This window comes from Ahaetulla prasina, chromosome 4 (assembly GCF_028640845.1).
Source record: "Ahaetulla prasina isolate Xishuangbanna chromosome 4, ASM2864084v1, whole genome shotgun sequence".
In the NCBI taxonomy this organism is placed as follows: domain Eukaryota; kingdom Metazoa; phylum Chordata; class Lepidosauria; order Squamata; family Colubridae; genus Ahaetulla; species Ahaetulla prasina.
Window position 1 is genome coordinate 25,528,675 of NC_080542.1, and position 14,501 is coordinate 25,543,175.

Below are 14,501 nucleotides of genomic sequence, written 5' to 3' on the forward strand. Positions count from 1 at the left end.
ATCCTTAGAAATGTAGCCCTCTCTATTTTAATCTTCTCCTTCATCAGGAAGGTAGCTTAATTCTGGTTTATAATTCTTGGGAGCAAAAGTTCCAAGTTTACCCAGTTATAAATACCTGCTTCTTATGCAATACTCATGAGTATATTACAAATGAAAAAAGGAGGGATAACTGGATCTAATACCACTGGTATTAGAGGAGAAATGACATTATGGCGCAATAAAAGAAAAATTATAACATTCCTTCAAAAACTACCAAAGTGAGACTTTCTCCATAGTACCTATTGTCAAATCACCCCATTTACGAACCACCCAAGATATTGTTGAACTTAAGCTCCCAGCTTCCTCATCTTTGGTCATTTTTCCCAGGGTTGCTGAGAATTGACATTTAGCAACAATAGGAGTACCACATTTTTCCACCTTTATTTCATGGCTAGGAAATAATTTTCTTGAAAATAAAAGTCTTTTGGCATAAAAATAATTGGTTCTTTAGTTGAGAAAAGGTGATCTGGATTAAGTCTGATCATCTTCTTCTCAATCTCTGGACATTGTTGGTATAATTGAAGAACGAATAATAATGTAAGGAAATGCTGAATAAAAATTGCCTCTTTTCCCTCATTGCATCGAGATTTGATTTATACCAAGATCTTGCCAAATAGCCTAGTTTGTTAGGTCATTTGCATATAATTGTGTGTCTTGAAACTCTTCTTTTGAAATATGCCTTCTGTTTTTGGCATCTTGAGAGTCAAGAAACCATAAAAGCACAGAAATTCATGGTTACAGGTTCAAGACAAAACTTGGATTTTAGAACAGACTTGGTTTGGTCTTTCATCCTAACCGGTATCCATATACTTTGACTTACATGTACTCAATTGGGGAAATCTTCATGTTCATTATGCCAAAGAGAAATCAGCAGTCGTGGTAGGGTTGCACCCAGCTTTCCCCAACCAACTGTTCTTTTGATGTGTTGAGACTTCAAGTCCCAGCATTTCCAACCAATAATCCTAGTAACTTTTGAATATTGAGCTATGTTAATCCCTCACATTTGGTGAGTAATGAGGAACATGAAATAGAGCTAGTTATCTCCTGTAGTACGTTCCAGCACTCGATAAGTATCTCCTGTGTAAATGTGATCTTTCCTAGATCCTAGCTGGGCAGACAGATCTGATCTGTCCTCCAAGTCTACGAAATCCTCACAACTGGTGGCAGCTGATACAGGAGCAGCAGTGTGGGACCAACCTAACTCAGGTGCCTCCTGCTCTGGCAAAGACGAGAATTGGGCCTCCTTTCCAGAACGCACTGTACAGCAAGAGAGGTGAGGCTTTGGAATGCTTAAATGTTTAGTCATTTGGGGATTGAAGTTAACATCAATTAGACTTCCTGAGTCATGTCTTTCAGGGATTGGGGCTTTCAGGCCCTTCTGTGTGCCTATTTTGGAAACATAATGGATGTTAGGGGATAAAATGGATAAATCTTACAGGGGCTTAAATTATCCCATTTCTTATCACCCCACTCCTACACTATAGTTGAACTGGGCAACATCATTTTGCCATCAAGTTTTGGTGATAGAATCAAGAAGTGCACTGGAAGCTGAATGTTGCCACTGATCAAATTTTGCTCACTTCTGCTACAGTTAGGGGTAAGGGTAGGGTTCAGGGCAAACAGAATTGGAAGCGACGAGAAGAGGAGCTTGGAGGAGAAATAATAAATTCAGTAGGTCACACTGGTCTACACAGTCAATTTAAAGCAGCCAAGGAAGAAATTTTTGTACTTTTTACTTGTTTGGTTGTCTATGGGTATTCACAGTCATCTGGGTCATAGTTGTCCCAAAGATGCTTTTTCAAGAGGCAACTGGACTTTCTGGTTTTTCTTTGAAGACATTTTGCTTCTCATAGAAGAAGCTTTTTCAGCTTGGTTTTCAGGACATTGTTGTTTGGTCACAGAGTCAGTTAGATATTTAGATCTGGCATTTGTATCCACCTATCAAGTCCTTCCCAAGGAGAAGGGATAAGGCAGATGTTGTGGTTATTAATATTAAGGGCATCATCTTAGGATATAAGCTCTTCCAAGTAAAAACATTTTGCAAATGACTGATGGTAATTTTGTCAATTATTATTTTGTTTTGCTAGTTCTTCTAAAGTGCTCACAGAGCCAGCCATCCTCTCTCAGGAAGTGGCACAAAATAATGGATCCCAAGTAGAAGGTGAGCATCACTGATTCTTCAGAAATGGCTTTATGGTATCTGAAATCAGTGCTATTTATTCATACAAAACTACCGAAAAGTACATACATACTGGGACAAAAATGAGTATGTATGAATTTTCAGTTAATATTTTCAAAGGGATAAATATAAAGGCAGGTGTTGAAGTGATCAAAGCTAACAATATCAGGAGAATAAGAATCTGAGCAAAGCCAACAGTGACATTCACTCAATCTATCATATTGCTTTTGTACAAATAAAAAAAACTGCAGGTTTTTTTTTAATCCTTCTGTCAGCAAAGCTGGAAAAGGCAAAACAACAATACAAAAGTAGAGAAATACTCAGGAAGATGTTAGTTTGGAGACTTTAGTTTATGAAAAATTGTCTCCAGTGAGGCTGTGCTAAAGGTGAATTGAGTCCAAGGAGGGTGTGCTAAAGGAGTATTGAGAAAATTGATGCCATTTTCCATAATATTAAAACTATGGGATTATCTAACTAAGCTGAAGGTTGGGTAGATCCGAACAGATATTAACAAATATTGTTTTCTTCACATACAGCATAATGACACTGGAATTTGCTACCACAAATCTAGACTTAGTTGGCAGTTTAGACTGCTACTGGGTGTAAAGTTCCCACAGTAGCTAATCATAATATTACCTCCACCATCAAATTCTATATGCCGTTGCATATTAGTTGGAATGGAAAATAAAAATGTATAGAGAGTAAGGAAAACTACTTTGTCAGAAAAATTCAGGATCCATTATCTAGGCTGAAACAGTTTTTAAATCTACATGTGAAACTCAAAAAATTGGACTATCATGCAAAAGTTCATTTATTTCAGCAATGCAACTTAAAAGGTGAAACTAATATATGAGATAGACTCATTACATGCAAAGCGAGATAGTTCACGCCTTGATTTGTCATAATTTTGATGATTATGGCTGACTACAAAAATATGTGTTTGTGTGTAATATTTTGCTCTTGAGAAGCCCAGAACTTCAATAGCTGGTTAAGCTACTTAAACTGTAAAAACGACATGCCTATCCTGTGGAATACAATTGGTTTTGTATCTTGGCAGGGAGTTCAGCTTACTTTATCCAAGTCTATCATTCTGGTCCTTTGCACAATGCCTGTATTATCTGCCTCTTTCACCACTCCTGCTTACCTCTTTGAATGATCAACTCCCATGGCATTCACATGCATGACCAGGAAGAGTCTCTTGGTCTTGTGTTCCCAAAAGCTTCCTTGAATCTTCAACCTACAGTCCATCCACCTGTGATTACTGCAAATTTAGATCATCCTTAGTTCCCCCATGTTGCTGGACTACCATTCAGTATCCGCTATCTTTATAGCTAACAGCAATTGGAACCCAATAACTTGAAGAGCCTCTGACTCCCTTGGGCTAATCCATAAGAATAGGGGAGGAAGCAAGTGGGGGCAAGGCAGACAGTTACTATACTCTTAAAGCCTCAGATATATTAACACTGTGGAGATGAAGGTTTGGGATAGATGGTAGCTAGGTAAGACTTGGCTTTCCCTCCAGAACTGTCATTATCTTCTCTAACAGAGCATGTATTTTCCACCCCTTATCTAGGTCTGATTGGTCTTTTTTTTTGGTCCTTTTATAGCAGTCTCTAGCGTTCCACAGGATCCTCCCACTCCAGACACAGGCCCTCCAGAAGAGAGAAACCCACCAAATTCTTCTATCGTGACAACAGTAGCCAGGTAAGATTGTGAAATATGATCTGTGAGGCCACTGGCTCTGTAGGACTTACAGAGCGATATCAAGTCTGCAACTTTGCATTAGTGATAATGGAAACTCCCTCTGATATGGCCAAGTATATAAGAAGAGGGCCCAACTAGAGGGCAGTGCCTGACTAACTTTGGTTGATCTCAAAAAGCTTAAGCAGAGTCAGATTTAATGAACACTTAGAATCAACAGGAAATCCTAGAAAGTAGGTTAGGCTGAGATGTTGGGGGGAGGGAGGGGGAAGGAAGAAACATCAGACTAAAAGCACACAGAACCAAGGACCATGGCAAAGTGAAGAGCTGGGGAATAGGCAACTTGAGAGAGACTGACTTAAAAAAATAAAAAACATGAAATTGCAGGCATTAAAACTAAAAGAAGAAAAACGGCCACTTCTCTATGGGGTGCCTTCCTCAGACCTATGATGTTCTGTATTGTTTTCCTATAAATCACTAGGACTATGAATATAAAAGTAATCCACATTACCGTGCTAAAGTAGTCTTTCTTTCCCTGCCTTCCCCCACCTTCTTCAGCAGCACAAAAGAACCTCCCCCATCTACCTCTGATTCCACCCAGCCACTTCAGGGGACAACAGAAACACCACAACCTGAGCACAGCAACCCACAGATAGAGCAACAGCAGCAATCGGCAGCCAGGTAAAATATTGTAGGGGGTTGGAATTAAGTCACAGAAGAGTAATTTGATAGTTGCAAGAAGGCAATCTCAAATTATTCATTATAAGGCAGCAAGAGTGGAGGTTAGATGTAGTTGGAAACAGACTATCAGGCAAGGTTTTCTGGAAGTATTTAATCACAGAATACTATAGTTTGCGGACACAAATGCTTTCCTGTCTCTTCCCCCTAATCCTACAATTTTTTTTTCTACTGCTTTTGAAGCTTAAAAACGGTTTTCCCAGCAGTAGAACCTTTTTTTATATAAATTTAACTCATTGGACACAAGTGCAATCTATGATTTTTGTTTTGAAAAATATAAAGCAATAGTGTTACAAAGGTAGGCATATGAAAGTATTATTTAGTACCAACATAAGCATGCAAATATTCACGTTTTGGGGGGAAATGACCAATATATAACAAGAGGCCTTACTATTAGCTTACACCCCATTTTACGGCTTTTCTTGCCACATTTGTTAAGTGGATCAGTGCAGTTGTTAAATTAGTAATCCAGTTGTTAAATGAATCTGGCTTCCCCATTGACTTTGCTTGTCAGAATGTGGCAAAAGATGATCACATAATCCAAGAACTCTACAACCGTCATGAATGTGAGTCAGTTGTCAAACATCTGAATGTAAATCACATGACCATGGGAAATCTACAATGGTCATAAGTGTAAAATATGGTCGAAAGTCATTTTTTTCAGTGCTGTTGTAACTTTGAATGATCACTAAGTGAACTGTTGTAAGTTGAGGACTACCTTTATTTGGTCAGAAAATAATTCAGTCATAAAAAGTCATCCCTGAGGAGGATAAACAAATATTATCACAATTTTATATAATTGAGTAATTTTTAGTGGCATTTCTATCCTAGCAGTGTTTTACTAGCAGTAAAACTAGTAATTTCCATTTTCCGTTTAAAAACTACCTGTGGAAACAAGTGTTTTTCTTTCCATCTTTTAAAATCCTACTACAAATTATTTCATTGGATGATACTTCCAAAGCTTTGGATCTCCTTATGACCAAAATGTTATGGTTCTCCTCATTTGTTTATCCTTTTCTTAAAATAATAATTACAAAATTAAGACTTTTTATCTATTAGAGAAATATTCCCTTCACTTCCTAATCATTATAGTTCTTTGATCAGTTGCCTCCACAACTGTATATTCTTGTGTAGTCCTCAACTTAACGATCACAATTGAGATGAGAACCTATGCACTATTGTTTAGTTATAAAACAACTTATTATTTTACTGTCATTACATGACAGTATCCAATTTTATAACCTTTTTTGCCCTGGTTGTTAAGTAACTCTGGCTTCCTGCCATTGACTTTGCTTGTCAGAATCTAACTGGAAAGGTCACAAATGGCAATCACATGACAACAGTGTGACAGTCATAAGTAACGATTGATTGTAAGTCACTTTTTTTGGCACTATCACAAACAGTCGTTAAATGAATGATCTAGTTGAGGACTACCTTAGCAGTTTGTTAACTTGACTTTAAAAGGGGAAAAAAACTCTAGCCATTAAAGGTTATAAAGAACAATTGGGAATTACATAGGTTGGGCACACTTAGTGGAATCAAACAGGAAAACTCCATAAAGACTCCATTAATCAAGATGGGATTTCCATTGCCCTATATAACTCTTTATCTTAATTTTTAATAATTGAAGCAAAATGCTCTAAATGCCATTTGACCCTGTTCTCCAATCTTAGCCATCTTTCCTTTTGTGTTGATTGGCAGTCCTTTTAGTTCACTCATCTAGTCTGCCCATAGGTGCTGCTTGCTTTACAAAAAGATGCTGAAGTTACTAGAACTAGATGCTTGTTTTGGAGAATGCAGGTTGATTATGGATTATGTCACACACTCCCATTTTGTTTGCAAGATTTTTTATGAAACGAGCAAAAAAGCTAACTTCTCTCTCTTTTTATTCCTCCTCAGATAAAGGCACTCAGTGAGTCTCGTCACTGGGAAAGAACCACGGCTGCTTGCTCGATCAAGTCTATTTTGCCAGGGACTGACCCCAGTCCTTCCGGTGCCTTCACCCCTATAGGCAGGTGGGGGGGGGGCAGAAGAGAAAGCAGCAAGGGGCAACGAAAGGGCCCAGCCCTCTCTCCCTCTCTCCCCCTCCCCCCAAGCAATCACTGAAGAGTCTGGTTCCAACAAGCACCTGTGAAAGAAATGGATGTGTGTACGAGGGTCGCAACATCATCCCCCTTCTGGCACATCATTTGGCAAATCTCAGCAATGGTGTTTCCCCCCCCCCCCTCTTACTCCAGCAAGGGGCAGCAACCTTTGGCACAAGGCCTTTCCCCTGCATTCCCTCTCCTCAATATGCATTCATACACACTGCTGCACTGAGTAAACCTGTCTTTGATGCAATTAAAATTGATGCTTGAATCATATCAGAAGTCTTCTGATGGGGGGGGTAGTGCCAGGTGGGCGGGTAGAAAACTCATCAAGGAATTCCCTTTCTCATGACCAGTGAATATCCCACTTGCAAGCACACTATTTCCATCGACACATTCGATCCACAGGGAGATAGGTGTGACTACTAGAGACATCACACAGGATAATCAAAATGGACTTGCTTCAAACAGGCACAATGGGCTTCGCTAACTGTAAAGGTTAGGACAGTAGCATGTGAGAAGGAATTTTTGAGACACACAGTCTCTTTTTCCTATTGGGATGGAACCCTGTTTTGCATCTTAGCAAGTGCTAGATCCACTGCCCCCCCCATGATGTTTTAGTTAATCCCCTCAAGAGAACCTACTGGGTAGCCCACATGAGAAAGCAGAGAAGACTTTTCTGATCTGTTGGCCAAACAATATTAGCAACACCTTGCCAGAACTGCCCATTGTTAACTTGGAATCTTCCACCAATTTGTTCAGTAAGACTTCAAACCTGTTTATTACCATTTGTGAATCCTGAATTGGAACCTCTAAAAGTTTTCAGCTTTATTCTTCCTATTTCATGCCCTCCCAGTGCATAGTCACCACTCACTTGATTGTCAATCCTCTTCTCATTCTCTTCCCATTGGATTCTGCCCTTCCCAGCCATTTTTTTCTGCAGTGTTTAGACACCATTTTGTAACTGGTGAAAAAGGAGATCTTTCCCACAGGCCCAAGTACCAGTTGCATTGATAGAATGAGAAACCTAGATTCTATCATCACTTCAGCCCCAAGTGATTTATCATGTCCTTGGAGAAGCCATTCATTTTTAAGAGGCACAGCAGGAAATTTTGTATCACTGCTTTGTTAGCACTTATTGACAGTTTCCTTCCCCTCTCCCATTTCAGTGTTGTTGGTAAATCACCAGCCATACTGTAGCAGATAAGCCTTAATCTTTGAATATTGGCCTACTCTGTGTCCATACTGCAACAATTGCCTACCCTATCTCCCCTTTACAGCCCAGAATCCATTTTACAGGAGTTTTCTTATATATCTACAGCACATTCCTAAAATGTAATTTAAATTTCGTATTCTTTCTCCCCCACTAAAAAAAGAAAAGAAAGTTCTGAATTGTGTGGGTGCAGTTCTTTGACTCTTGAAAAACTCTGCTGCCATTTCTTGAGTTAATAGTGAGAATTCTACACTTGGTAATACGCAAGACTCAAACTGCCCTTGTAGTCCTGAATTGCAGGGTCTCCTTTCTGCAAGATTTGCTCCAAAGTATCCTCATTTTTTTATGATGATGATGATGATGATCAAGAATCTCCATTTACAGTTCTTACCCCATTAAATTATAATTTTCTTGTGTGACTCCTAGAAAACAGAATTACCTCCTCCCAAATCCCAGAATTATCTCTTGATCTGGATTTTCTGTAACTCTTGAAAACAACTAAACAATCAAAAGCACTATGCCATCTTTGCCCCCTCCCTACCAAGTTGGGCAAGAGCATGGCAAAACTCAACCGAGAAATGGAGGAGGGTTTTATGTCAGCCTGCTCTCTTGATAGGGGAGAAAGGAATTGAGACAGATTGAAAACCGGGTTTTGCAGAGGTCACTGTCTGAACATCTGGCGTAGGATGAGAAGTTGTGATGGGAAATATTCTTGTATAAGAAGTAAACATCCTTCTTCCACCCTCTGTACTTGCAGATAGTAGATTTGTACCCCTTCTGTCTCCCTCCTCTCATCCCTCAATATAAGTGGCAATATTTCATGAAGCTCTTAAAATCACAAAGGAGAGAAGTGGCCTTCCGCGTTGTCTGCGTCATGCCATTTGTTTTGTTTTCTTTTTCCCTCTGTGTGTGTGTGTGTGTGTGTGTGTGTGTGTGTGTATGTATGTTTTCTGTTTGAATAAAGAGATTCTATGGCCATAATTGTTTCTTAGTTTTGTTCTTCCTACATAGCACGTTTTTGGCTTCTGAGTCCACTGTCTCACCTGAGTTTTTCCTCTCTTATTTTTCTTGTGTTTTATGTGTATACCACAACATGATGGCTGTACCACTTTGCATTCAGTGGAGGTGTCACATGTTGTACTGTGAAAGCTTCGCTTTTCTTAAGTTGTAGTCTCTGAAGGATAGAAGTGACTATACAGACTGGCAAGTGGTCCATTTTGTTCCATTCTTGGTCAGCCTTCCCCAGCATAATGCTTGCTGGAAGTGTTGGGATTTTAAGAATTGCAGCCCTAATATCTGGATGGTGGCAAGTCCGGAAAGCTGCTGAGCACTAACTACAGAGTTCGGACAAGAGTCTTCTTCATCTTTATCTGGAGATGCTGAGGACTACAGTGGTATCTTGGTATTCATTGTTAATTGGTTCCGGGAGGCTCAATGAATACCAAAAACGATGACTACCAAACAATTTTTTATCATAAGGAATAATGTAATGAGTTACAAGGCAGCTGACTCCCAAGTTCTAGCTTGTGCATGGAGTACCAAACACGAATACCGGGACAAAATGTTCACATCAAAATGCATTGAGTACCGAATTTGATGAGTTGCAAAGCAGTTGAGCACCAAGGAACCACTATTAAGTCTTTATCTACAGTATGCAGCTTTTCCCCAAAAAATCTGATTTCTGTGAAAGAAAATACCTTCCTTTAATGAGAAGATTATTTTATCCAACAGTATGCTGTGGCAAGGAGTCCTGTGTAGTGCACAAACATATATAAAATCAGCTTTTTAAAAAATAACTTCTTATAAAAAATCTGGTTGCTAGAAACTGAATTGAAGCCACACTTAAATTTAGAAGACTCCTACTGAAGTGATGGAGAGTGTGTTGAGCCAATTTCAAGTGTTTTTATTGTCTGGAGAGAATATTTACAAATAGAAAATACTGAGATTTGGAGCAGTTATATTAAGTTATGGCAAGACTAGCCATTCTTCCATTTTACCCATTTCAGGTCCATCTCTGTCAATTGATACTATTTCTGAGGGTAAAGTGGAGATACTGTAGATTGGATAAGGTGGCAAATCTGTCAAGATTGTCTGGAAAAGAAGAGGATGGGTTTTGTGTAAATAGAAGCTTTCCCCAATTTGGGGACATGATAAGTCTCCTGAACCTCAGCATTGAGATAACTGAGGGAGGGGGAAGATACAATTTATCAGTAAGCAACCATTAAAACTGATTTCAGGTGCTGGGGTGGGGGATGAGCTACCTAGCCCCTAGCCTCCATTATCCCCAAGTAAATAATACACAATACTGTAAAAAATCAAATTGAATTCTTCCCATTTTGTTGCATAATCGATAGACTTCTCTCCCCTCCTTTTCCAATTCATCGTGAAAGAGAGAAATAATAATTTGCTTAATAACTGGAGCAAAACAGCCGGTTAAAAAATTGAAGTTGAACCTTAAATGAATAAACTGGGTCTAGAGTGTACCCTCATTACAACTTTGTTTATGTTTTAGCCACGGATTCAAAAGTCTGCTATGCCAACCTATGGGAAGCCTTCATTTACAAATGAATCTATTTCTTTTGTCCATATGGATAGTTTTCAGAAAGTGGTGAAAGAGCAATTATGGTGAAATTAAGATCTTACACTGCAGGCAGAGGTTCTAGGAAATTTATGGATCACGTTATTAATGATGTATTATATTACGTAGCAAGGTAAGTAACAGCAATAGTTTAATTTAATAGTCCCACCAGGCCCAAGGTTGACTCAGCCTTCCATCCTTTATAAGGTAGGTAAAATGAGGACCCAGATTGTTGGGGGGGCAATAAGTTAACTTTGTATATAAATATACAAATAGGATGAGACTTGCCTTACACAATGTAAGCCGCCCTGAGTCTTCGGAGAAGGGCGGGATATAAATGTAAATTTAAAAAAAAATTCTATGTAATTGAGAACAAAATAGCAACATCTACCAGGCAAATGTTTTCTAAGTTTAAATTTGAAATATTTTAATGTAAAAGTATTCATACATTTCTTCCTTTCCACTCCAGAATATTCTTGCTGTTTTAGATTTATACCACACTTCTGCTAAGGGCTTGGGCATAACAGCAGGAGCAGCAGCAACAACAAAAATAATGCAACTCTGAAAATAATTAAAAAGTCCAAATGTAAAAGGTGCATTTTTTTTAACCCTGTTTAAAATCCAGGTAAAGGTTCCTCCTGCACATAAATCCTAGTCATTCCCGACTCTAGGGGGCAGTGCTCATCTTCGTTTCAAAGCTGAAGAGAGAGCGCTGTCTGAAGATGTCTCCATGGTCATGTGGCTAGCATGACTAAACACCAAAGGCACACGGGATGCTGTTACTTTCCCACCAAAGGTGGTCCCTATTTTTTCTACTTACATTTTTTACATGCTTTCGAACTGCTAGGTTGGCAGAAGCTGGGACAAGTAACGGGAGCTCACCCCGTTATGCGGCACTAGGGATTCGAACCACTGAACTGTCGATCGACAAGCTCAGCATCTTAGCCACTGAGCCACAATGTCCCCAAAATCCAAATAGACAGTTAAATTATGTAGAAGAATACAAAGACTAGCTTTGAAAACAACAACAGCAGAATTAGAGCAATTATTTATCTTTTTTTTTTATTCAAAAAGTTTTACAAAATTTTTTTTTCCCTTTCCCCCCAACCCCTCTCCCTTCACAAACCCCCTCCCCCCTCCCCCCCTGACTTCCCGGAACAAGCACAAGGTATAGTTAAAAATAAAACAAACATATACTAAAAAAAAAATTTTCCCCCAAAACTATTATACCAATTTTCCCTCTCTAGCTCTGACTTCCTCCTTACATAACCAATCCTTCAAAAAATTAACAATAAACAGTAATAAAATATATAAATCAATAGAACAAATTAATCCTAAAGTATTTAAAACCAGCTAAAGCATAAAAATCCAATCCAATTCAGAAAATATCTCCCTTATAGCTTCTATAACCATATAATTCCCCCCCCCAAGTCTTTCTTACATAAGATCTTTCGAGAATATTCTATTTAAAATTCAATACAACAGATTATAAAATTTCAATACAGGGAAATTACAATATCTATTCAACTTTAGTCCTTCCTCGTCAAAATCCAGTATAAATCCAAATATCTAGTCTTTATGATAGTTATAAAACATATAATCAACCCATTTCCTCCAGATCTTCCTCACGTATTGTCTTTCAGGGACGCTAATATCTTTTTCTGTTAATATTTCAAAAAAAAAAAAATTCTTTCAAGGATGATACTTTTGTCTCTTGCCATTTTTTTTGATGCATTAGTCTCTGTCTTTCCTTCATTACTCCTTTTGAAAAGTCAGTCGCAATATTTCCTAATAGTTCCTTATGTCCAAGAATCCACGAGTTACTGCCGTATATTCCCTCAATCCGAAAAGAGAACTCTTGGAAAGCATTAACCTTGTGAATTTTTCCATTTCGGGAGACAGCCTCCTGTAGCACAAATTCAGGCATTTCATCCAAACTTTTTAAAAAAGGCTTCTTTACATCAACTTGTTTATTCAGGATCCTATCTTCATATTTATCCACTTTTGTTTGTATTTCCTCCATTCCATATTCCAAGTCCTGATTACATTGGTTAATTTCCTCCAAACTCTCATCCAAAACGCCTCCATTTTTTTCCAATCCGTATTTTTGACTAATTAAATACATTCTTTCTGTATAATCCTGTATAAAGTCACGAATCCATTCTTCTGAAAAAACCTTCATGGCAAAGTTCTTGCTGAAAATCCCCTTATAAAATACTTAAACAAACTAAAATAATCCAACAATCCACAGTCCAGTACAATAAGATAAAATCTCCATTCAGTTTCACTTTCTCAGCAAGTAAACGCCATTTTATTTCATTGTGTTGATTGTAGATGAGAGAAAAATTTTTAAAAAAAAAAATAGAAGTCAGATTTAATACTTGCAATTTAAATGACTGATCTCCTGTGTTTATTCCGTCTGCTTATAAATATCCATAACAATCACTTGAAGCAGAAGTGGTCACTCTCTTCTCTGTCTGCATGAAGCAGAGACACGCTGGGGCTGGAGCTGCTGCAGAAGGATTTCCAGGGAACTTTCCCTTTCGAGTTCCCCAAACGGGGCCTCTAGAGAGAGCTCTACCTTTCCTTCTTCTTGCTCTTTCCCTTCCCCTTTACCGGGGAAGGTACTTTCAGCTGCTGTTTTCGCCGGCTTTTTACAGAATCCCAGCGCGGGCACCCTTAGGGCGTCCTTCGGAGAGAGCGGAGCCACCAGAAGTCAGCAATTATTTATCTTATATCAGTTGAAAGGTTTTTAATTTTATCTTTGGGACATTCTTCCCTGATATTTTGACCAGTGATGGCTTGATATGCTTGAAGCACACTTCACCTGAGTTTCGACCCTGCATCCTTTTTTCAGTCAGTCAAGATTTATTAAATCCCATTTTTAAACATACAAAAATGCCATTAAGTAATACGACATTCCTTCCCCTTTCTCAAATCCAGAGTCAAAGATAAAACGGGAAGATGTGTTGGAAAGCCAGCTTAGTTATAAACTTCAGTTCAGTGGAAGTCATTTTACTGTGAACCAAGTTGGGACTTGAAATAATTTAAAATTGCTTGACTGGGCTAAAGGCTGGGCTTAAGATGCTATCAATATCTACTGAGTTATGAACTTCTATATATATTCAGCATTTCCCTCTTAAAAATGTCTTTCTAGGTTGTCTGCATATCTTAAATATACAGAAAGCTTTATGTCTTTTTCTTTCTGTATGATTATGGATCCATCATGTTTCTCCAGTTCTTAAGATTTGTTGGCAGGCTGTCAACATTTTTATTGCCGAGAATATTTATGACATAAATGTTTCTCCTGTGCTTGCAACAGAAACTTTGTGATGCAACATGGTTTATTTGCCAGTATCATTATCAGAATCAAACTCTGGCTTTTGAAGTAACTGCCTGTAATAGAGGATTGTGCAATTTAACCTTTGTTTCCCTTAATTTATTGGATTGGTCTTTATCTTTCCTTCTCATTATATTTGGTAAAAGGGTAAGACAGATCCATGAGACTATCCTTTGTAAGAACAAACACTTCGAGCTGTTGCAAGAGAGGCAATTGCGAATCTTTGAATCTAGGCTTCCCTAGATTCAGAGTGTAGAGACTGAACTTGATCAGAAATACAGAGAAACCTCTTAATGAACTAACGGCCGGACTGCTATTTTCTAAGTCTGAAAGAACAAAGAGTAATCATCATGCCTTTATCATTTGTGTCAATGACACAAATCATAGTGGAATTTATTCTGTTACATACAAAGTCTGTTCAGTAGAAATCCAGAAAATCAAAAGTTGTATATGAAACTTGTAAATAACTGGAATGAATACTGAAAAGTAACTTTCAAGATATTTGGAATGGTTACTAGCTTGGCACCTGTAGACACCAGTTGTCTGCAGTTTTCACTTTAGTCAGCACGTTTCCCCCCAGCTATCCTTGTACGAGTACAGGTAGTTCTCGACTTCCACAGTTCGTT

General features: G+C 38.4%; 1 protein-coding gene across 9 annotated transcripts in view; it reads left to right on the top strand.

Annotated features, from left to right (window-relative positions):
• Positions 1 to 8,724, top strand: part of PPP6R1 (protein phosphatase 6 regulatory subunit 1) — a 65,272-nt gene extending 56,548 nt beyond the window's left edge. For 6 of the 9 annotated variants that reach the window (XM_058181150.1, XM_058181144.1, XM_058181146.1 and 3 more), the window contains 5 exons: positions 1,141 to 1,312; positions 2,127 to 2,200; positions 3,826 to 3,922; positions 4,478 to 4,600; positions 6,557 to 8,724. In XM_058181150.1, the coding sequence (XP_058037133.1) occupies positions 1,141 to 1,312; positions 2,127 to 2,200; positions 3,826 to 3,922; positions 4,478 to 4,600; positions 6,557 to 6,560 (470 nt within the window). In that variant the 3' untranslated portion in view covers positions 6,561 to 8,724. Of the gene's footprint in view, positions 1 to 1,140; positions 1,313 to 2,126; positions 2,201 to 3,825; positions 3,923 to 4,477; positions 4,605 to 6,556 lie in introns of those variants that run through there. The other 3 variants (XM_058181145.1, XM_058181153.1, XM_058181152.1) reach the window with 3 other exon arrangements.
• The last annotated feature ends 5,777 nt before the right edge of the window (positions 8,725 to 14,501 follow it).